The 24,830-nt window shown below is 37.1% G+C and overlaps 1 protein-coding gene across 1 annotated transcript in view; it reads left to right on the forward strand.

The window, feature by feature from the left end:
* Positions 1-23,977, forward strand: part of PUS10 (pseudouridine synthase 10) — a 71,408-nt gene extending 47,431 nt beyond the window's left edge. Inside the window, exons 7-18 of the mRNA XM_028089690.2 lie at positions 627-688; positions 1,000-1,045; positions 3,010-3,074; positions 4,440-4,525; positions 5,581-5,706; positions 10,885-10,941; positions 11,804-11,880; positions 11,974-12,029; positions 13,075-13,192; positions 17,298-17,440; positions 20,221-20,320; positions 22,405-23,977. Coding sequence (XP_027945491.1) covers positions 627-688; positions 1,000-1,045; positions 3,010-3,074; positions 4,440-4,525; positions 5,581-5,706; positions 10,885-10,941; positions 11,804-11,880; positions 11,974-12,029; positions 13,075-13,192; positions 17,298-17,440; positions 20,221-20,320; positions 22,405-22,443 — 975 coding nt within the window. The 3' untranslated portion in view covers positions 22,444-23,977. The remainder of the gene's footprint in view (positions 1-626; positions 689-999; positions 1,046-3,009; positions 3,075-4,439; positions 4,526-5,580; positions 5,707-10,884; positions 10,942-11,803; positions 11,881-11,973; positions 12,030-13,074; positions 13,193-17,297; positions 17,441-20,220; positions 20,321-22,404) is intronic.
* Positions 23,978-24,830: the final 853 nt, after the last annotated feature.

A 24,830-nucleotide genomic window follows, 5' to 3' on the forward strand; every position in this document is an offset into this window, starting at 1 on the left:
TATATACATTTATGTTTATATTCATAAAAATGGCTAGAAGGAAACACACCTATTACTATGTTCTACCTCAGTGGTGTGGGATTAAAAATCCATTCTGTGTTTGATTATTTTATAATTTATATGTATCATTTTTATAATAAAAATTAAGATTTCTCTTTTAAAACTCAAATCCGCTAAGAAGTTTGAGTACTTAAAGTGCCACAAAATAAATAATAAAAAATAAAGGCTCCCACAGAGATTTTTAAGCATGTGAATAAAATGCTTTTGCCTTGCTAATAATTGTAATCATAGGAACAATTATCTCTTTCCAATTCCCTGAATTCTCTTTCATCTTCACATTGAATTTATATACATGAACAAAAATCATACAAATTTATTTTAAAATTTGTTTAAAAAATTTTTTTGGTAGAATAACTAGTGAATGAGCTTTAGAAATAAAACAAAAAACAAAACTATTTCCTTTCCAGCTGCCCCGTGCACAAGCTGATTTGAGAACAGTAGTATTTCCAGTTTTCCTTGTCACTGTTTGTGAGCCAATCTTTGAGAATTAATTTCTATTTCCATTCATAAGTGGTTAGATGTTGGTTTCCTTTTGCTCATTTTTAAACTGTCTTTATAATTTTTAGAGCTTGTTTGAAGTGAGTGTGGTGTTTGCTCACCCAGAAACAGTTGAGGATTGCCACTTCCTGTAAGTTGCTACACAAACAACAATGTCAGTTGTGTAACATTGTTAATGCTTTTTTGGTTTTCATGAAACAGTGTTCCCCCTCTTTGTAATGAGCATATCAGAACTTGTCATGTCTGTTAGTAGGTTTAAAATGTGCTATCTAATATAAGGGTGTAGGCATACCAGTACAGCTGGTATAGGGATTCATTTTGTCTGCTCTTGATATCTTGAGTTTAGCAGCCATATATATTAAAATATATAAAATATATTTGAATTATATTCACCCCAAAATAAACTCATTAACTTTTTTTATTAACTTAAATTTTACTTAGACGTACAATATGCCCAGATTGCTTCAAGCCAGCCAAAAACAAACAGGTAAGGATTCCTCCTTTTTATTCTTTATTGAGTTTTGTCTGAGCTGAATATTCAGATTAACAGCAAAATGATATGCATTAGAAATACTGGCAGTGTATTATACTAAGAATCATTCTTTCAATATTTCCATTTGCTACATTTATTTTTATTTTTTTCTACTCTGAATGCCTTTGCCTCTAGCTAGGAAGTCATAACACAAACATTCTCATATTTGTGTCACTGTCTGGGTTGTTTCGCTGGTGTTGTTAAATTTAGAACCAGTGTTTCAGTGATGTTACTGTTACCCATTTGGGGGAAATTCAGCTTTTAGGTTTTAATCCCCAAATTACCTCATTGAGGAAAATCCATGTTAATTATTAGCATTCCAAACTTTTGTCTAATACCCATTTTCTAGGAATTAGTATTTAAGAAATATAATCCAAAATAAATTATTTTACTTAGGACAATCTGAATTAATATGGCCTGTTTCAGGCTACATTTGCAAAAGGACATTTTATTCAAACTTCCCTTTATTTGATGTGAGCTGGTCTTCATATTAATGAGCAAATTAGTTAGCATATATTTTTAGTTTCTACTATGCCAGAAGGGAATGGCAAGGTAATGATATTGGCAAGATTTCATGCCACAGATACCTAGCTGGTTTTATGCAGAGACTCAGGCATTCTTAGTTTTACTACATCTGTTTTGCTGTTATGGTTGTTAAGAAGAATATAAGCATATTACCAAAGATACATCTATTGGTCTTTATTCTTGGCTTTGATTAATTGCCGAGCCTTTTGGAACTGGGTGCAGGGTGGGTGTGCAGGGAGAGTTTGTAACATTTGTGGAATGCCCTGTACAGAAATAATTTACAAATGCAGGCAAAGCCTAAAGCACTGCTTCCCACCTTTCTCACATCATGGTACACCTAGAACATTACCTATGTGTTCAACACCCTGAGGTTAACAAATGAATTTGCTCTAAGTTGGAGGCAATGGGCTGGGGAGTTCTCTCTGTCCAGGTCCTGCCCCTCTGCCCTTGTGACTTAGAGGGCTCAACATCTTAGGTACAATTATAGCTTATTGCTTTGCCATACCAGTTGGAAAGCTCTGTCCAAATAACCTGTAGCCGTATTTACATTGAAGATCTTGTTTCAGTTTTTGTTATCTTTGAGGAAATATACAAGTACCAGGACCAAATAATGGAACAAGGACATTTTTGTCAAAGCATCATTGATAACACATCATTTGGCCAGTAGTATAGGTGTATGTAACTTTCCTGCCTTTTTGCTGGGAGCAAATTACATGACTTTTTGAGGTTCTTTCAGGCTTAAGATTTCAGATCTTATCAATTAGGCACTTATTTTTCAGTTTTAACCCTATACCTAGGGGTTCTCCAAAATATGGTTTAGAAAACTATTGATTTGATGATAAACCGTTGAGATGCCTACATTGTGCCTCTTTAGAGTCAAGCGTAATTTCTCCAAACAGAAGACACAATTATGATTTATCATAATAAGCCATTTTATATGCACTAATTTGTTCTAGTATATCTACGATGTGGTTTGGCTTTTCTTGTCTTAAAAAAAACCCAGTGTGGGACATTTGTTGTAGATGCCCTTTTCTTCAGCATGGTGAATTTGTTTAATTTATCTGTGGCTGATGAGTGATGTTGAGTTGCTAGATGCCAGGTCAGGCTGGTTGGCTCTATTTACCTCTTAGCCTGGCAACCTGCTGCTAAATTGTTCTGCTAGATCTACCTGTTATTGTGGACATAGACTGAATTGACAAGGAGGGTTGCGGGGAGAACTGACAGTATGAATGCTTATGTTTTATTTTCTTAAGCTTTTAAGTATTTCTGTCCTGTAAGTATGGTTTAAAATGATGTCATTTCTCCAACCATGTTCTGTGTTTCACCTCCGATGTTTTCTCGTTTTCTTGCCTGGGTGATAAAACGTCTTTCCTTTTCATTTTTACCTTATATAGTCAGTGTTCACTAGAATGGCAGTTATGAAAGCGTTGAATAAGATAAAAGAAGAGGATTTCCGCAAGTAAGTAGAAGTATAGAAACATGGAAGCATCATGGAATTTTCGAATAAAAGGAATGTTAGAGATAATCTGGATTATCTCTAAAACAAAACTGGATGTATTTCAGGGATGACGATTGTGTCTTAGTCATTGTTATATCCCCACTCCCCGGCATAGTACCTGGCGTGTAGTAGTGTTCAATAAATGTTTGTCAAACTGATATTTGAATTTATGAATCAAATCCAACTTCTTTATCTTTAGAAGAGCATATTGAGGGAGTTGACGCCTAAGATTTCAACTGGGTAATAGAGTGGACTTAGAGCCAGGGTTCCTGACTCTCCAGCCCAAAGCTGGTCCCATTACATCCCTCATTCTGCATTTCGAGTATTATCCATCTCCAGAAGAGGGAGAAAAAGGCTCATGAGTTCTTTACTTGTTAAAATATGCTGCAATACAATAAAGCTTTTAATTCTCATTGTGTTCATTTTATTTAATAAAATATTATCATAGTTATCCTTCCAGAATATCCTTGAATAAATTTCAAACAATGAAGCTGTGAAGAAGGTTTTATTTATTTTACTGACTAAAAGCAAGCCTCAGAAAATGGAAATATTTCTATTGAATTTTAGAAAGTAAAATTAACTACTCTCTACAAGCAATAGTTCCTGAGTTTCTAAGTAATTTTTTTGTTAAGACATCTTGGGAAACTGTGGCATTTTCAAGCCAAGCATTTGGAGTAAGTCCATATCTAGTCATTTACAGGTAGACTCCAGTCCATGGCTTTGGAAGTTCCCAGATGGTAGACAGAAAATAGAGCCATATATTGCTCTTTCCTGTCTGTCTTCAGTTAGATTGAAGTTTCTTAGCTAAAAGGGCAGAGTCTGCCACATTCCACTTTTTCTGGCCCTGAGGTCATAGTTGGAATGAGAAAGGGAGAAAAATGGCAGAGACTCTCCCCACAGGTGGGACTTATTCCTATGACTAGTCTGTCACTGCACACGAACTTTACCCAAATGATTAAGGGTTTTGTAAGCTGGCACCAAGTGTTTATGGATAGCAAAATGGCTAAAGAACCTGGAGAGGCTTCCACTTCATAAATACGGTTTTTCTCTCAAATCTCAAGGCTGTTAGAAATTATCATCTGTGAACATGAGGCCTCCTAAGTGAAAGGTAGTAGCAGAGCCCTGATTTACTTAGTGCCACTCTTGTGTATTAAAATGTACTTGAGGCCTAAAAGACCCTTATGATTCCGAAACTTAAAGTTAGGGAGTGGCTTAGTCCATGAGACTCGGGGTCTGTGTGTCTCAGACAATGCTGATTCATCCTAGTTATGTGGTTCGATATCATGTCTGGAAAATAGTAGCTGTAAAATTTATTTTGTTTTGCAGGCAGTTTCCTTGTCCTCCAAACTCACCAAAGGCTGTATGCACTGTTCTTGAAATTGAGTGTGCTCATGGTGCTGTTTTTGTGGCTGGTAAAATATTTAGTCTAGAATATACTTACACTGTCAACTTACTCTCCTTTCTGAAAAACTCAAATGACTCCTCTGTTTCCTTCTTATTTTTATTATTAGGTTCTGATTAGTTACCTCTTTTGAGAATTAGGACTGATAGCCAAGCTTATTTTAGGTTCTATAGGCATTTTTAAGGTCCACTTAGTTCTGTTATTTAAAATGCCATGCCAAAGGGAATGATACTTCTCAGGTTTTAATAGTTTCCATCAGAGATGGCCAGTACCCATAGAAATATGGGGAGATGCAGAGACCTGAAACCGATCAGGAGAAATTTAGCCACAGAGAGCATGAAAGTGAACTTGAAAAAATAATTTTATCATCTGCAAAATGACTGAAGACTGAGCTTCTGAAAAAAAATTGTTGCATTGACCTTCCCAAGAGGTAATCTAGCAGATAGTTTTTGTTTTGAAAGCTACATCTATTTCACAGTAATACCTGAAATGAAATTGCTCTCTAGTCTCAACTATAATACCCTTCCCCCTGGTAATGAAAGCTACCTGCCATTAGTGCAACTTTATTCTTAAAGCAGTGAGTCATGTTCTGTTAGGGTTGTGGGGTTTTTTTAAATTACAAAAACTTCAAAATTTCCTGTATTTGAACTCTTTGGAATATATTATCACCAATGAGTATTTCATTAAAAGTATTATTAATCTCAGTAGTTGTAGTAATCGCAGTAAAAGCAGTAGTTGCTGTTTTGTTTTTTTTTCTAATGACCCTTGGTGTGTTCCTTAATATTACTTCTTCAGTCAGTCAGTCAGATTAATAAATATACTGAGCATTCCTTTAGAGCTCATTTGATGATTCATATGATGTCTTTATCCATCTCTTCTACTGTTACCTTAAATCTTTTAATTATTTATATATCTGTGCTGGCTTCCCAAATTAGATTGTTAGTTGAAGGCTAGACATTGTTTTATGTCATGGTGCCTAGGATATTGGCACTCAATAAATAGTTGTTTTATCCTAATGTGTTAATGATACCATTCCATCCAGGCTACCTTATGTTTCTTTGGCAGGGAGATATAATAAATATTCCAGGAATTTACCACAGACTCCTTGGATAATTGATGGAGAAAGGAAGCTGGAATCTTCAGTGGAAGAATTAATTTCAGATCATCTTTTGGCAGTATTCAAAGCAGAGAGTAAGTGTTATAATATTTATATTTTAAATACATTGTCATTCATGAATAGGTTTCTTGGAGGTGGCAAGAAGGATTTCTAAATTTTGTAAATCACCACTAAATCTGGGCTCCTTGCCTGGCAGCTTCCCATGAACAGGGGTCACCATGTCCTGAGCACCTCTGACTTGGGCTGGATTTCTTTAAAGTATTTCTTTCCTTTCTCAAGATGATTGGGCAAATGCAAAACCACTGAAACTATTTTAAGTGAATGTACTTAAGCTCTGACCTTGGGACACCTCAGACTTGGCCTCTTTTGGGGGAATATGAGGAAATTAAAACACAACTTCCACATCCAGTGCTTGTTCAAGAATAGTCACTGGCAAATGCCTAGCTCCCATCTTAACTGCTAAAATATCCTGGGATGAAGTTCAAGACTAGAGAAAATAGATCAACAGCTACCATTTTACAACGACCTAATGATAGTATGTTGTGTTTTCATTTTCCAGGTATTAATGAGCCCAGGTTTGTGGGATGAGTCAGATCCTGTCAGGTTTATGTTTTCTTTGTCTCAGTAGGTTTGTCAGGTCACGGGCAGCATAGAGCCTTGTGATTTCACCTAGGATTAGACTAGAGGAAAGGGGCTAAGATTTCAATTGCAGAAAATAATGTTGTACATCAGGAAAAACTGTAGGCAGTAAATAATGATTTACTTTGAAGTGGGTCTCCTAGCATAATTAGACCACTTTTTTTGAGGAACCAACTAGATATCCACCTTCTCTCTGAAAAACCTTAAGACAGACCTGCTTTAGGAATGGGAGGCAGGCAGATGATGAGAAGAGATATGGCTGTCCCTTCCAGCTCTCTGGCTTGTCAAGAGGAAAGAGCACTTTAAACTATATCCTTCTTATAATTTGTTGCCTATTGGGTTGGTGAACCCTCTTTTTAAGGGTCTTTAAGAATTGTTTACTGAGGGGCCCCTGGGTGGCTCAGTCAGTTAACTGTCTGCCTTCAGCTCAGGTCATGATCCCAGGGTCCTGGGATCGAGCCCCTCATCGGGCTCCTTGCTCGGCGGGGAGCCTGCTTCTCCCTCTGCCTCTGCCTGTAGCTCCCCCTGCTTGTGCTTTTTCTTTCTCTCTGTCAAATAAATAAATAAAATCCTTAAAAAAAAAATTGTTAACTGAATAAAGAAGAAATTAATCTAGCAACCTAACATTTTCCAAAATCTTAGCAGTCAAGACTCTGGGATATTGGCGTGAGTTTTTACCTACTTAATATTTACATACTGGTTACCTCATAAGAATTATCCAAGTTATGAAGAAGTGAAAATCAAGCTTTAGCACAAAAAGTCTCTTCCAAACTCTTTTTGGGGCCACCTTACTTTCTTTCTATAAGATGATTCAAGAAACTTTCAGTTTTGATTATTTGGGTCCTAAGGAAGCTCCCATTACCAATAGGGCTGTTGGGAGGCTCTGAAACAGCTGTATGTTTTCCCCTTGCAATCTTTCATGAAGTTAGCTTGGTTTCATTTTCCATTTGAGGGGGGAGAAATTATACCCAAACTGAAAATGAAGTAAACTGTGTGTTTAGTGTCTGTAATTGTATCCTGAGGAAATTTATTGAGAGCTGCTTGAGAAAAAGCAGACCTCTGGGCTTCTGTGCTAAATGGCTCCTTCTTGGGGATAAAACCTGTTGTTTGAAATGCCTGATTGGTAGCATCAATTTGCTAAACCTGTGCATCTCAGATATATTGTTCTTTCTGTGGTTCATGTCTGACAGCCCTGGGAAGATGGTTCTGACTGTTGTACCTCTATGGTTTACAACTCTCTGAAAATAAGCAGTATTATATGAAGTAATCTAGCTACTTATATAAAGATTCCTTCCCCATGGGGCACCTGGGTGACTCAGTAGATTGAGCATCTGACTCTTAGTTTCATTGTGCTCTGTGCTCAGTGCCTGAGTCTGCTTCAGATTCTCTCTCCCTCTCCCTGTCATCTACACTCTCTCTCAGATAAATAAATAAAATCTTTAAAAAATTAAATAAATGAATATATAAAAATAAAAAATAAAGATTCCTTTCCCTAAATGGGAGATACAAACTTGTTGCTCAGTTACTTTAAACAGGCACATCATATTATCCCCTCACTAGTCCCCTAGTTAATGAGTAGTAAACTTTGACACACTCTCAAAGTCAATGTGTCTAAGAAATTTTCCCCTAACCCATTTATTATTTCACTTATTGAATAAATATCTGTCATGTTATTTCCCTGCTGAAAACTTGTCAATGACTACATACAGGATAAAAGTCCAAACTACTGAACTTGATCTTCTGAGGCCTTTATTATCTGGCCTCTGCCCATTTGTCAGTTGCATCATCTGTCTGCCCTGGGTATATGGACCACTGCAGACTAGCTAAACTGCTGAACTGCTGATCATTCTTACCCTTGGTTGGTTTTGGTTTTGAAATATCTGTTCCTTTGAGCAAAAGGCTCAAAGAACTTGCAGAATTAGGGGGATAAGACAAGGCATAATGTGAATTTAGAAAACTCACCTGGCTGGCTCGGTCGGTGGAGTATGTGACTCTTAGTCTCAGGGTTGTGAGTTCGAGCCCCACGTTGGGTATAGAGATTACTTAAAAATAAAATCCTTAAAAAAAAAAAAAGAAAACTCAACCAAATTTTAAACATGTATTTCCTAATACTTAAGATGGTAACTCCTTTTCCTTTTTTTGTCAGCTAATATCCATAATTGCACAGGAATAAAGGGTTAAAGGTTACCCCCAAAAATATTCTTTATGAAGTGTCCAAATTTGAAATACTTTTCTAAAAGATATAATAAATGTCCCTTCTTCCTTTGTCTAGATTTAATGTTTCTCTGGACTTCTCAAGAGCCTTGCTTTCTGCAACTCTTTCTTATTAATGGGCTAGAATTTGTGGAAGTTTTATGGGCTAGTTTATGAACTGGAGATTTCTGGTCTGATTTAGCTGTCACTGGTAGACTTATCTCTTTGTGTCCTGCTCATTCCCTTCACCCCTACCAGGCACAGGTTATGGCTCAGTCACTGTGGATCCCCTGGTGCCCTGGTTTGGAGATGGAAGTGGGCAGGTGTAAGACAGATCACAGCCCCAGGGAGTCAGTATCTTTCAGCTTCCCAAATACCACCTGGACTCTCCATTTAGCTATCCACCCCTACTTAGTGCTACTCTTGAGTCTGTTGACTGCCTAGAAGCTACTGATGTTACTCTGGTTTTTATTAATAGCTTAAAAATGGACTATAAACATGGAAGGGAGGGTTCTTTGGGACTTAATGGTTCACAGAATCCTACTCCTTGCCTGGCTTAGATTCTCTGCCTCAAGAAGAGCCTGACCCTGTAGCTTTCGCAGCTGCTTACCTGACCGGGTCTCAGGTGTTAACGCAACAGCTTAAATTCTAGGCCTACATTGGATATCTAGCCCTTACCTAGCCAGCCCTGCGTTGCCACTTTTGGTGAGATCCATAGCTTTGAGCCCTGGGGGCAGAGAGGAGCCTACTTGACCCTGGCGGTACATGACAGACAACAGCTCAGAGCCTATTTCCCCAAAGTGTTGACCTTGGCTTGCAAAAGGGATTTCTTAGAGGTGAAAGAAGAATGAAATCCTACTTTCTTCACAGCTAAACATCCTAGGGAAGAGGGCTAATCTTCAGTGTCATTTTCATAGGACTTTTCAAGGCTGTTAGCCTTCCTTTTTCTAAAATCTACATGGGACCTTTACATACAGACTCTTTTCTTGGAAAAAAGTGGCTGTCAAAATGGTGTTCACCCTCCTTCCACCTTTCCCATTTGTTCTTCCCAGCTATCCCATTCTTCCTCATCTTGTGCTCTCCAAAGTGGCTGGGCCATTGAGGAATAAATACAAACCTCATAGCTCATGCTTGTAACTGTGTTCTTTGTACAGGAATGTTCCTGTATGCTTCCTGTCCTAGCCCTACCCACTATATTACAGTCCTTATCCCTCCACAAACAGTAAGCCCTGTGTCCATCTTGTTTGTCTCCCCAGGATCTAGCACAGTGACTTGCACATGCCCACTGTAGATACTTGTTCCTGAATGAATAAGTCAGGGTGTGAGTCTGAGTTCTAGCCTCCAATATATGTGTTCAGAGATCTTACACTTTGCCAAATTCTAATGACTGACCAGAGTTCTCCAAACATAGCAGCCTTTTCTAATCCCTGCTCTGAGATGATTGGTCTTGCTTTCCCTGTGCGCATGAGTCTGGACTCTTCAGCCTGTTTTGTGGTGGTTAAGAGACTCTGGAGTCAGATTGTCTGGTTCAAATCCTGACCTTATCACCTACCAGTGATGTGATCTTAGGCAAGTTACCTATCCTGTCTGTCTCATTTTCCTTGTAAGTAAAATGAGGATAATGATAGTACCTACCTCATAGTGTTAACATATATGAAACATTTATAATAATGCCTGCCTGTGGTAATGTTTCCTATGGTGATGGTGGTGAAGTCATCAGTTTCGTATCTAAGGAAGTTGTCATATAACCCCTGCCCCCCCCTTTTTTACACCATTTTCCATTCTAATATTTGCAGCTTTTTAGTCTAGGATGATCCATCTATCTTAGAATGAACACTAGTTTTGTGATCCCAACTTAGGTTTGTTTAACATAAATAATTTGCTTTAAAACCCTTTTCTCCCCCTCTTCTTCTTTTCATAGAGTTTAATTTTCAAATAAATGTTTTTGCTTTGTTTTGTTTTAAGGAAAAAAGGAAAGATGATAGATTTTTCACCATAAGCTTGTGGCCAGGCTTGTAGTGGAACCTTCCTCCAAACAGTGCTCTCTCCCTTTGGCTTTCCCCTTAAGGTCTAGCTTTGACATCAGGAACAGCTCTGCCATTTAATCATGTGGTCTTGGGAAAAATAGTTATCCTTTTAGAAGCTTGGTGTTCCTTTATTTAATACCTACATCATAAGGTTATAATAAAGATTAAAGGAAATAATGTATGCAGAATTTTAGCTCAATGCCCAGCGTATAGCAGGTGCTCAATAAATGGTATTTCTTACTATCATTGCTATTTTTATTAGAGGTGGGATGACTATCCCTTGGAATTCTCCTGTAGATTGTTTAAGACAAATGAAGTTTTTACCAAAGGGTGGGAATGAAAATCTTAGGGTTATTATGTTACTGATTATTTTTCTTTATCTGCTTTGCAAAGGTTTTAATTTTTCCTCCTCTGGAAGAGAAGATGTAGATGTGAGAACATTAGGAAATGGTAAGATTGCAATAGCGTCACTTGATTAGAGCTAACTTTCAGACTATCACCCTTCTCAGACAGCAGGTTCACTGTAGTCACTTAGTTAAAACCAAAGTGGGCAGAGCCCAGAGCTTCTCGCAGTGAGGAAGCTTTGTGGATTGTGGAGCTACCTTTATAAATTATATGATTGTGTCTTAACAGGATTCATTTCTTAAGAGGCCGTCCTTATTGCATACCTATAGGTTCTAAGGGACCTTTATGTGCATTAACAAGGCGGTGCCTGAGTTTTTCCAAAAGTTTGCTTATTAATTGTTCCATTTGATAACATTTCAGCAGTACCAGTATAGTTTTCAAAATGCACATCTTCATTTAAAAAGCGATTCTGCTCTCTTAGCCTCCATTTCTCTCATTTTACATTGTTGCATTACAAAAAAGATGATGAGAGTTAATCCTGAGCTTGAGATTAATAGTCCCTTCCCCTTATGGAATCATAGCTTTTCCGTTTCACTAGTGGATTTGGCTTAGAAGAATGGATTTCAGCCTGGTATACCTGGGCATTGCTGTGTGTGATAACATTACTTTAGTGTAATCAGGTCAATTAGCAGTTGTTTGAATTTTATTTTGTAATTAACACAGGCTTGTTCATGGACCTTTGGGAAAACAGTCATTTTCACATATTGCCTGTAGTGGGGTTTAGCAGCCCCCAAAAAGCCCCTTGATTCTTTCACACATCCTTCCCTCTCCCAGATGTAGTCATGTCACTAAACTTTCAGTCCTCTAGAGCTCAACTCGTTTTTTCACACCTCCTAACCCTCTTGCATTAGCCCAAATGTTAACTCCATCAACACGTTTCTGTTTCATGACGGGTGTGTGCTGCCAGGAAGGCCCTTTGCAATTGAGCTGGTGAATCCTCATAGAGTACATTTCACTTCACAAGAAATTAAGGAACTTCAGCAGGTAAACCACTTCATGACATGGAAATTGTCATGTTTCTGCAACTCTGTAACTGAACTAGAATTGCTAATTGTTTTTCCTTTTCTGCTACTACAGAAAATTAATAATTCGTCTAACAAAATCCAAGTTCGTGACTTGCAGCTTGTCACAAGGTAAGGGTAGACTCACTGGAGCTGATCTCAAAAGGGAAGTTTTGGTTGTAGGTCATTTATCTGTTAAGGAAATTGTATCTAGAATATATAAAGAACTCTTACAACTCAATAATAAGAAAACAACCCAATTAAAAATGAGGGAGATGATTAAGTGGACATTTCTCCAAAGAGGATATACAATTAATGAATGAATACATGAAAAAAATGCTCAGTATTATTTGCCATTGGGGAAGGGCAAATCAAAACCTCAGGATAGCTCACTGTACCCTCAGTAGGATGGCTATAATCAGAAAGACAGAAGAAAAACAAATGTTGGCAAAGATGTGGAGAAATCGGAACCCTCATATATTGCTGTGGGATTGTAAGCATGGCCACTTTGAAAGACAGTTTGGCAGTTTCCCAGAAGGTTAAATGTAGAGTTACCATTATGACCTAGCAATACCACTTCTAGATATATACCAAGAGAAATGAAAGTGTACATCCACACAGAGACTTCTACATGAATGTTCAAAGTAGCATTATTCATAATACCAAAAAAATAGAAACAACCCAAATGTCCATGGATAATATATGGTATCTCCATACAATGGAATATTATTCAGTAAAAAAAAAAGGAAAAAAGTACTGACTGATATATGCTCCAACATGGATGAACCTTGAAAACTTTATGAAGTGAAAGAAGCCAGAGACCACACACCACATATTGTATGATTCTATTTTATATGAAATATTCAGAGTAGGGAAATCTGTAGAGATAGAAAGTCAATTAGTGGTGCCAAAGGCTGGGGGAAACAGGGCATGGGAAGTGACTGCAAATAGGTATGGAGTTTCTTTTTTGGGGTGATGAAGTATTCTAAAATTAGATTATGGTGATAGCCACACAACTCTGTAAACATGCTAGAAATCACTGAATCGTACAGTTAAAATAGGAATTGTATGTAAATTTTATCTGAATAAAGCTATTTTTAAAGAAAGGGAAGTTTGGGGAAAGGCTTGTGTGTATTCTGTGTATTTAGATAAACTTCCTTTTACTGTTTTTGTGTAGAGAGGCAATAGGACATATGAAAGAAGGTGAAGAAGAAAAGACCAAGTCCTATAGTGCCTTAATATGGACAAATAAAATCATACAGAAGAAAGACATTGAATTCCTAAATGGCATAAAGGTAGCTAAGTGCTCTAACTCTTTATTTTATTTTTTGATTGCCTATAAAAGAGTCCTTTCACTTTTAGTTTATTACTAGCAAGTCATAGAGCATGGGCTTTGGGGAATGTGAGACCTGCTTTCAAATCCTGGCTTTGCCATTTGCTGGTTGAATGACTGGGCAATTCATCAAGCCTGTTTGAGAGACAGCATTGCTAGTGATTAAGAGACTGCCTCTGGGCACAGATTGCTTGGATGCAAATCCTGGATCTGCCTTTCATAGTTGTGTGACTTTGAACAAGTTGCTTATCCTCTTTATGCTTCAGTTTTTTCATCTATAAAATTAGAAGAATGAAATGAGTTTAGTCATATCAAGCACTTAGAACAGTATCTGGCACATAGAAAACCTCAGCAATGCTATTATTATATTTGGCCATCTGTAGAAAGGAAATACAAAATAGAATTGACCTAATAGAACTGATGCTAAGATTAAGTACATAAATAAAACATATTATAAATTTTTAAGAAGGATAGTATACGTACAGCACAAATATTTGGGCACATGCTGGATTTTCCTTCACATGAGCATATCACTGTAGAGGGTCTGCCTATTCATTTGCATATTTCTTCCCACCTGTCCTTGACTCTTCCTGTAATGATAATTTACTCTCAAATGTAAGGAATGAGCATAAATGGGCACAGAGATGTTTACAGTTATCACAACATTGTTTAAATGGGCAATATTTTGTAATAATTTAGATGACCTACAAGAGGAGAATGGCTTAATCTTACCATTTATCTGTATGATGAGCTATTGCTAGCCAGTTGTTAGAAATTATGTGGTAGATGACTATTTATTAACAAAGGAAAATGTTCCTGATAGATGCTAAGGGGGAAGAAAACAAGCTATAAAGAGTATATAGAGGTGGATACATTGTGATTTAAACACACACACACGTGTGTGTTTGTGTATACACATATATATGACTATGTAGAAAACAAATTGTATGGCAAAAGATACCATAAATAGGATTTATGCTTATGAAAAATAGACAAAGGATATGAATAAGCAGCTGAAAACGAGCAACTCCAAACGGCCAAGAATCATCTGAATAGATGTTCCACTTCTGGATTGAAGTAACAATAAGACCTCACTTTAGTCCTCTGAGACTAGTAACACCTACTGGGTGGCATGGAGGAGAAAGCTAGTTGCATACTTTGTCAGTAGAAATATAAAGTATTTAGCCTTTTTGGAAGACAACGTAATGATGACTGTAAAAATTAAAAATATACTGGTCTTCTACCCAACACTTTTACTACTGGCAATCTATCTGGAAGAAATAAAACTCCATTGCATAAGTATATGTGCACAAAGATGTTTACTTGATTCAAAGCGGCAAAATCAACAGCACAACTAGGAACAAAGTGAATTTCCTTCAAAAAGGAAAGGGAAGAACAAGCTGGCATATTATAAAGCTATTTAAAAAAAAACTAAAACAGCATGTGATCCCATTTAATTTGTTATTTTATGTATATATACCTAAAATTGTTGGAAAAAAGGATAGAGGTAGGTCTACAGCTATGACTTACAGAAATACCCATGACATTATGAGAAAGAAAGTGAAGTGCAGAATCATGTTTATAGTATAAGTGTCTGGTGAAAGCATAGGAGTCATTCACCCGCTTAGACAAGTTCATCTCTAACCTTGGGGGTGGACTAGATCACCCCCAGAGGGCCTCCAGGTCTCAGGTTCTGTGATTTTGTATCAGAAGCTATTGGCTTTTGGCCCATTATCTAGGGCCTTTAGGATGATAGTTTAACTCTAGACAGATATCTTTAAGATTACAAAACAAATTTTTTTTTAAAGATTTTATTTATTTGACAGAGAGAGACACAGCGAGAGAGGGAACACAAGCAGGGGGAGTGGGAGAGGGAGAAGCAGACTTCCCACTGAGCAGGGAGCCTGATGCGGGGCTCAATCCCAGGACCCTGAGATCATGACCTGAGCAGAAGGCAGACGCTTAACGACTGAGCCACCCAGGCGCCCTGCAAAACAAATTTCTAAACCTCTTTTCCATCACATGTACAAGTCATTCAGAATGCTGGGGGGAAAATTAACTCATTTTAAAAATAGATTCAGGGGTACCTGGATGGCTCAGTTGGTAGAGCATGTGACTCTTGATCTTGGAGTCATGAGTTCAAGCCCCACATTAGGTGTGGAGCCTATTTAAAAAAAAATAGATTCATCATCTGGAGGTAGCTATATTCAGAGCTAAATCAGAAATAATGCTGAATAATGCTGAAAGGTGATTTTGGAGGTACAGAGTAAGCAGTGAAAGGATCTCTTTTAATGGTTCACAGCCCAAATAGACTGATGGGACTAGCTGACTTCTAATAATTTTTTGTGTTGGGGTTAAGACTATTTTCAAATATTCCTATTGTCATCAAAAATACAAAAACTGAGTTACTGTCCCATTTTGAGAAACAGTCACTTCAAATTTACTACGTGTCTCTTCTTTTTTAAGGGCAACCTACTTTTAAGGAAAAAAAAATCTTTTGGGTATATGTATATGTTTTTCTGAAAATGCAGCAGAATGCGGCCAGCAGAGTGCGTTGTTAGAGTAAATGGTTTCCTTTTGTCTACTGAAAGCAAGCAGACACAAAACACACACAGGAGTGTGTGGTGATCGAGCGTTATGTTGGAAGTCCAGTGGTGGGTCTACCAGCTCAGTTAGTACTTCCATTGACGAGTTCATGGTTTGCAGTCCTGGGAGTGAGTAGCAAGAAAGGAAACAGGGAGAAGAGCACTCCTTGGTCATTCATTTGAAGCCAGCTATTTCTGTATTCTACAGTGGAGGCCATATCTGTACAGATTCCTTAACAGTTCAGCCCTGTCCTTTTTTTGTCTTTGTGGCCAGAGAAATGTCAAACCTTATGGAGACAGCCTATCTCAGCAGAACAAAGTGCCTCTAAAATCAAAGCATTAGAGAATCATAAAACCCATGAATTAGGAGGGGCCGTTGACTCACTGCTATGATCAAAACAGTCACACCATTTCCAGTATAGTCTTTGTCAGAACTTGCTCTTTCTTTCTTGGTAGAGAACTTGATAGAGGGGAGACCAGACAGAAATCCTTCTCTTCTTAGCATGGCTTCAGGCACTCCCAAATCATGTAAATTAGAGAGGAGTTGTTCCAACAAGAAATGGCAGAAGATTCAAAGTTCTTATGAACCTACATTTCTCGTTATGCCCAATATCTATTTTTAAAACTTAGAATTAGTTGACCTTCTACAATATTAATCTCTCTTTCTTGATTTATATCTTGTGACAAAAGGAAATCTCTAATTATAAGAAAAACAAGCCCGTGCCCCTAAAAAAAATCTGAATTGTAAAAAAGGCATGCAGTATTATTATTCTCAAGTAATTTGAACTGGGCTTACAAATACTGAGAGGTCCTGGTTTATTGTACACACTTCTTTGCAATTATTATATTGAAACACTACCCTAAACAGTGATGCAACTGTTAATTTTCCAGATATATCTTCTCATACAACAACAACAAAATAACCTTGTACGTAGGTGTATGGTTGTCCTTAAAACATGCATACTGCTCGTACCCACCAGTGATGCTGAGGTCTCACCTTCTACAAATAGCCATTTCTCACCTCAGCTCTGTTAGGTCAATAAATGGTATTTCCTAACCAAAAATGGTTAGGTCATCTGTTGGGTTGCTGGGGGGTGGGGGTGGGTGGGTAAGAACAGGTCTTCTAGAAGAGCTCTGTTAAAGTAAAGAACAGACTAGAACTCCAGGGTCCTGCTCAATTCAATTAATTGATTAAATATTAGAGCAAAAGAGACCTTGGGGATCATTTACTTCAAAGCCTTTTTTAAAAATGGCATACTGGGGCCCAGTAAGTAACTGTGGATGAGGTTATGAAAAGTTCCACAGAGCCTGAACCTTAGGGAATACAATTTATTATAGTATTAGTATCTACCCTGACAGTGATAGATGAGGTCCTCCAAAGAAAACATCAGTGGTGGGGCATGGATGACAGAGGAGGTGTTGAGACAGGCTTCCCGGGTCAGCAAAGCTGACTCCATGGTTGTGTAATGCATCCTCCTCTAGGACTTAAAGATCGACCAGAAAACACCTCTGCGGGTCCTTCACCGGAGGCCCCTGGCTGTGAGAACTCGCATCATTCACTCCATGGAGACATGCTATGTGGATGAACATCATTTTCACCTCTATCTGAAGACTCAAGCTGGAACGTATCCTTTCGCCTTCCGCATAGCAATCCTCTAACCCTGTCGGAAGAGTTCACGCTGCCCTAGAAAATAGGTGCAACTTGATCTAGGAACAATTAGGGTAAGGATTAGGTTGGGGAAGAGTCCTTTTTTGGGGGGGGTAGGGTTCCCCTCTAATTTGTATCTTTCAAAATGACATTTTAAACCACGAGGCGGCAGCCGGTAGAGCGTGAACTTTCAAATAGCGTGTCACACAAATCTGACTGCATAGTAAGTACTCAGGAAACAGTTCTGATTGATTCATTTATTGATTTGTGTCTTTATACATTCTGCAAGTCACATTTTCATAACCACACTTGGGTCCTTTCAGCATTTTGAGCATTTGCCCCAAATCACTAAACACTGATAGTAGATGGGAGTGGCCCTACTTTACATACTGATCTTAACTTTATTTGGCCACTGGCCCAAAACAAGAGAATAGTCCAAAAATGATCACTTGTTCATATGGTACCCTGTTTTGTGTGGTTTTGTATCCGTTCTGAGTTGTTAGTCAAAATACATCAGGGAGTTGCCAGAGTCCTAGCTCTAGTTTATTTTTTAAAAGTGCTCCTAATATTTGTTTCTTGGTTTTATATTATTTAGTGATCCAATAGCATGAAGTGGTAAGATATCTAATACAAAACTAATGACATATTTATGGGTATAAGGCAAAAAATGTCATTTTAATCCCCAAGTAGCATTCTCACCATGTTGCTGTAGTGTTTCTCTTTTTCCATCAACCTCCTCTCTCTTCTTCCTCCCCAGCCCCACGCCACTCCACCCCATCCTATCCCAGAAGTGACCAGGATTTGCTAAGCTGAAATAGGTAGATGTTATTTACTCTTAAAATCTCTTACATTTTTAGTTTGGATCAAGGGATGATCTGTTTAGACTGCAGTGGGCAGACTTTTATAGCTTTGTTGTTTGGAATATATGTGCCTACTATAGGCGGAATGTGGATGGAATTTCAAAGAAATCACAGATTTTTAATAAATCTTTTTACCTAATTCCAGCTTTTATTTTAGAGTGCTAAGGTGAAATGCAGTGGTCTTTTGAAGAAACTAATGTCTTTTCAATCTTATTAAAACATTCTTAGGACCAGGCATGTATATGTTACTTATGGGCTTAGCCAAGAAAAACAGTCTGCTAAAGCTTTAGATACCATGTGGTTATACAGAGAAGTATGCGAATTTTTCACATATATTGGTCAGTATGCTGAACTAGTTCATTTGACGTACACCTCATCCTTCTGGATATGAATAAGAATTCTGGGCCTTTTAACTGGTTGTTCTGGGGCTTTTTGGTCATCTCCCCTCATCATTGCTACTCAGAAGTAGCATTCTCGAAAGAAAGAGAAAAAGACAATTGTTGAGTAAGTATGAGTTCAGCAAAGAAGGCAGTTGCTAGATACATGTCTTAAGCTTGAGTCAAAACATTTGGTGAAAGTAGAGTGAATACACTTTCAGAAAGTGAGGAGGACATAATATCAGCATATTCATGGTGTAAGATTTTTATTTATCATCTGAGAATAAACTTATTTTTCCTATTCAAATTATATTAAAATTTTATACTAAGTGCCAGTTTATAGAACACAACATAATGCTGAATGAGTTTTTACTGAATGCTAGCAAAATTATCTCTCTCAGATAACTATTTTCAAGGCTGTAGTAGAGTCCTGTGTAAGGAACATTAATGTAATCTTAATGAGTAATTCTAGGATTGGCCATTGACATCAAAATTTGAAGACCTTATGAAGGAAACATGAAATCACTCCTTTCAAAAGACTTCTCTTGCTAACCATGTAAAAGTTGCAAACAGCTAAAACTTGGGTCCTTCTGAAGGGCCTTTATCAGCGACTAAATTAATATTCTTTTTTTTTTTTAAGATTTTATTTGACAGAGAGAGAGAGGCAGCGAGAGAGGGAACACAAGCAGGGGGAGTGGGGGAGGGAGGAGACTCCCCGCCAAGCAGGGAGCCCGATGTGGGGCTCGATCCCAGGACCCTGGAATCATGACCTGAGCCGAAGGCAGACGCTTAACAACTGAGCCACCCAGCACCCCTAAATTAATATTTCATTGTCCCTCCCATCCTACTGCTACTGTGTCACTGAGTCACATTACCAGGAAAGCCATCATTGTGTGACCCTGTGGAAACCTATCATCTGGCAGATGTTAGCTGCCATCATTGAAAAATGGGACCAAAAAGATGACAAAATGGAATTTGTGGCAAAGAAAAAATAGTGAAGGTTGTTTTTTGTTTTGGTTAGCATTGAAGTACAGTTCATTTTAAAAATCCATATCCAGGGACGCCTGGTTGGTTCAGGCAGTGGAACATGGGACTTTTGATCTCGGGTTGTGGGTTTGAGCCCCATGTTGAATGTAGAGATTACTTAAAAATTTAAAAAAAGTATTTTTTATTTCCATTTTTCACTTAAATTCTAGTTAGTTAAAAATCTTGAAAAAAAATTAAAAAAATAATCCATATCCAAACTTTGGCACTTGGAGATGAGCCAGAGAAAAAAGAAAGTCATGACTTTTGGGAAGTTTGATGTAAACACAGGTGCCAGGTCCTGCTGTTAGCTGCCAGGCTGGTAGGAACCAGTTTGCCAAAGCTTATTTTCTAAGATACACATCATGGGTCACAGCTCAGAAATAACCTCTCCCTTGTAACATTTCTGCTTTTGTCTGTCATTTCCCTTTCACCTATCAAATCTCACCAGTTAGTGCTGCATAGCTATCTCCATTGTTTCCTTAAACAAACCCCAGCTACATTAAAGAGTTTGTGCATGGAGACTTTGGGAGAACCAAGCCGAACATTGGCTCTCTAATGAATGTGACTGCAGACATTCTTGAGCTGGATGTTGAGGTAAACCATTTTATTGTGGAAGTACCCACAATTTGTACATTGAATTCAGCCAAGGTTATGCTTTTGGGGGAGGGGAGTGGGCATTAAGCCAACTAGGTATCTATCTCTACTCACCTTAACAGGTATTTGAAAATGGTCAAAATCTCACAGTAGCATTGTATTGCAGGGAGGGACTGTCTTTGGAATTTTTATCTTCTTAAAAAATACAAGATCTCATTTATGATCCTTGCAAATATATAGCTAATTTACATGGGGTGTGAGGTCTTAAACCTTTAAATGGAGCAAGGAAATGAAACTTAAGAGCCCTTCATATGTCCTTTGGACTCTACAGAGTTCATTCCCATACCTATTTTGTTTTATAAAAAATTTAAGGCAGACTACTCAGAAACATACATTCAGGACAGGTATAGAAAATGGGATGAGCCAATGGTTATTAATAAAAGCAGTTGTATAAGGGACCCCTATGATGTGGTACAAATTCTCTGCTCTTAGAGTCTGAATTGAAACAAGGTTAAATTCTTAAGTATTTAGAAGAGTGGATTGAATAGGTCCTTCCGGCAGTTCTCCATAAAAATATATTTTCTCATTTGAGCATCAAAAAGGTACTAAGTCACAACTGTGCTCCTTGACGAATACCTGATGAAGAATGGGGTCCCTCTCCCGTGCCTCCCCACCAGCCAAAAAAAAAAATTAGGAGACTAGCGTTTTGCACTTGGGATTAATATCAATTATCAAAAGAAGTGGGTACAGTTGCCTCGTGTGCAGACAGCTATGGTAATCACATATTACAGGAGCATTATCATCTTACCAGCAATTCTCTTGAGTGATTTCAGCTAGATTTTATACAGCTCCTGCAATACAGCCATTGACAGCACCTTCAAGGTTGCAGGGAGCCTTCTCAGAGGGACTGTTATTTTGAGGAAGACAACCTTTTGTTAAAGAAAATCTCACCTGCATTCATCTTCTTTGATCTTAATTCTCAGAACAACTTAGGAATATCAAGAGTCACGGGCCAATGTTCCTCATCCCTGTTTGTCCATTGGAAATCACCTGTAGGACTTTTTAAACCTCCCCTGCTTTCAACATATACAAGACTTTGTGACCTGCAATGTTTAGTTTTCAGGCATGAGAAACAACCCATTAGGTTATATATGGGTGTTCAGTATGTGGCCATGTTCTGAAATAGAACCAAAATATCTTCTTGGGATTTCTAAAAGATACACATGTACACACACAATAGTTATTTGGGCTTTTCTGATAAAATTTTTCTGATTCTGGCAGTGACTCATAGATTAATTTAAAAAATCACTTGTGGTAAAGCATTTTGGGTTTTAAAATTTAAGTCTCAAAAAAACCGGTAACAAGACATGGGCACAGTGGACTTTTTTAAACTTCTCAAAATAGGCCCTCTAGGGTAGTTAAACTACTTCTAAAGCCTAGGACATGATTGTTTTATGTGGAGAAAAAAAAAATAGTCTGCTACTGTAATTTCATTATGACTTAAATCAAGGTTTTGTTCTAGAAGAGCCAAACCAAGTGAGTAGAAATAAACTGATTTTAAAAGAAACAAAAATTCTGAAATGATACACAACGATCATTTATCCTTTTCTAGTTCTTCCATACTCATTTATTTCTCATTTGGTTGCTAAGTTACAAGTAACACCGTAAGTGAATAGACTAGTGCTTGTTAAATGTAAGATGGGAAAATGAAAATGATCTGAAGAATAAAAGTTGCTGAGACTTCTGAGGGGAAGTTGGTGTTGCTCCCTGAGTTTGTTTCTTTACCCATAAATAACATTTACAAAATTTAGATGTACTCTAGTCTCTTATTGGCCAAAAGGTACAATTAATTTAACCAGCTGAGTAACCAAATACTCTGTGAATTCAGAAACAGACCTTGGGTCCAAGAATCTCAAGGCCTAGTTATGGATTTTAGAGTGTTGAACTATGGTATTCAATGACTTTTCTTCAAGTGAAGCTTCTTCTGCTGCCTTTTATTAAAAACTATTAAGTTTATGCAGCATTACCGGCAAATGCTTACTAGAACAGTAATATGTTTTCATGTCTTGTTTTCTTCCTTCTAGTCTGTAGATGTTGACTGGCCCCCTGCTCTGGATGACTAGCTTTCAACCGGACACACAGAGTAGGGTTCTTGTGGCATGATGTGGACCTCCATTCAGCATACACTGTATAATGGCTGTTTACTCACCATTACAGTGTCTTGGAAACCATTTGGATCACGTTGATCTATGTGTTTTAAAATTTGTTGTAACATCTCAGGATCTATGTATGTGTATATTTTGTGTTAAATGTTCTAAGGATGTCTTATGATTTTTCTTGTTCCCTCTCCAACCCCTACATGCCAGACTATGAATAATGAAAACATTCTCTTAATTCTTTCATTTAGAGAAGTACACAAACAGGATACATTCTCTGATAATCTGAGAAGCTATAATTTCTTTCAGCAAAATTTCCCTCCACAAGACATACCACCTTCAAAATCATGTTCTAAATTTTAAAAATGATCTTGGTAAGTTATATCTAGATTTATACAGTACAGTATCCTATAATATTCTAAGATATCAAATGCAAATCTAACATCATTAATATTTTTCCCAGTAAGCTTTAAGCAAGCTATTACCAACAGAAGTACTTTTTGTATAATCTGTCACAAATCTTAATGACTTCAAGTTACTATTTTGACGACTTAAAAATATCAATATGTTTCCTGGGGAGGGAAGGTGAAACCTTAGGAATTGAGGCATACCCTGTTAAGAGACTTCCATAAATCTTTTAAATAAGAAGACACAAGTGCCTTCAGTAACTTCAAACCCAGGGATAAGATTTTGAAAAATTAAGATTGCTAAACAATCTGCTATTATACCAGAGTGCTTCAATATATTATCCAATTGCAAACATCTTCATCAAGTGGATAGGATATTATCATTTCCATTTTATAAATATGAAACCAAAGAATGAAAGTTAAATGATTTATCTAAAATTGTTACTTCCACATCAGGGGCTAAAACTGAAGTTTCCTGGTCTCTAGGGTCCTTTCTTAAGAACTCTTGTTATTGAGCACCCACTGTGTGAAGGAGGCACCTGAGAATGTCATTTAAATGCACTAACCAAAAAAATAATAATTAAAATAAACAAATGCACTAACCATCAGAAATGACTTTTGGAATTTAGAAACCAAATCAAGGAGCTTGCCAAAAAATAGACCAAGTATATTTCATATGATCTTACATGATTACCATTTGTTAATAAATTAATCATCAGTTGGTACTATGAAGAAGGAAAAATGAAATAAGCTAAACCTAAAGAAAATGGATGGGTCATTAAGAGAAACGTTTCAGCAGTCTCATTAAAATTTCAGATTTAAGTAGTAATTTCTTTCACCCTGATTGAACTATCTGAGAGCTTATTTTAGAACACATGTGACTTGGATAGTATTGGATGATTGTTTCCCATCTCTTCATTAAACATACTTCATAGATACCAAGATGTATTATTCATTCTAGAAATCAGGAAAACTATTTAATTGACATGAAGAAGTTTCATATGTGAATACTAGCAAATAATTGTTTCACTATTTTCCATGCCAGAAAATAAGAAAGGGATAATAGAAATAAACTTCTGATAAACAGGTAAGAACTTTTGTGTGAATGTTTCTCCGTTTCTGGGGAAGTTTTGCTACAAAAAAGATTTAAATAATTGGGGAGATAGTCTTTTGCATGTTTCTTTTTAGCTCAACTTTGAATTTAGTGGAATCTGCAAAATGGAAAAATTAAGAACTTCCTTAATAGATTTTGATTTAAATTTCTATTCCTGACATTATGCAAAATTTCAAGCAAAAAGTAAACATTAGCTGTATATACTTTACTTATTCCATATGTTCATATATTATGAGACACAGGTTGTTAAAAATCAGTGTAGGTCTGTTTTATGCAAGAACTAGGAACATTAATGAAAGTACTATAGGTTCACTTTTGCCTATATAAAATTATTTTAAAATTAGCTTTGTGATCTCTTCTCATGGCTTTATTTTTTAATTTTTTTTCTTTTCAAATTTTTATTTAAATTCTAGTAACATATAGTGTAATATTGGTTTCAGGAGTAGAATGTAGTGATTCATTACTTAACAAAAAACACCCAGTGCTCATCATAACAATTGCCCTCCTCAATACCCATTCATAGCTTTTTTTCCCCAAAATTTTATTTAAATTCTAGTTAAATCTTTTATAACACTTAGAGAAAGGGCCCTTTTTTACTTCTTAGTATTTCTTTGTCCCAAATAGAGTCTGTGATTTAGTTTAGGAAAAACATCAACTCAACTCTGAATACCTGGAAAAGTTAGAAATAAGGAAAGGATGGAGAGGAAGGAAGGAAGTAGGAAGGAAGGGAAGAATTTACCAAGTAAGCAAGTAAGATAACCGGTTACATTAACAAGTTATATGAAATAAACTTAGAAGTTAAATTTCCATTTCTAAAGAGAAAAACATCTTAC

Source organism: Eumetopias jubatus, unplaced genomic scaffold (genome assembly GCF_037043125.1).
Source record: "Eumetopias jubatus isolate StellerSeaLion01/CBP00866 unplaced genomic scaffold, mEumJub1_p1.0 scaffold_9, whole genome shotgun sequence".
In the NCBI taxonomy this organism is placed as follows: domain Eukaryota; kingdom Metazoa; phylum Chordata; class Mammalia; order Carnivora; family Otariidae; genus Eumetopias; species Eumetopias jubatus.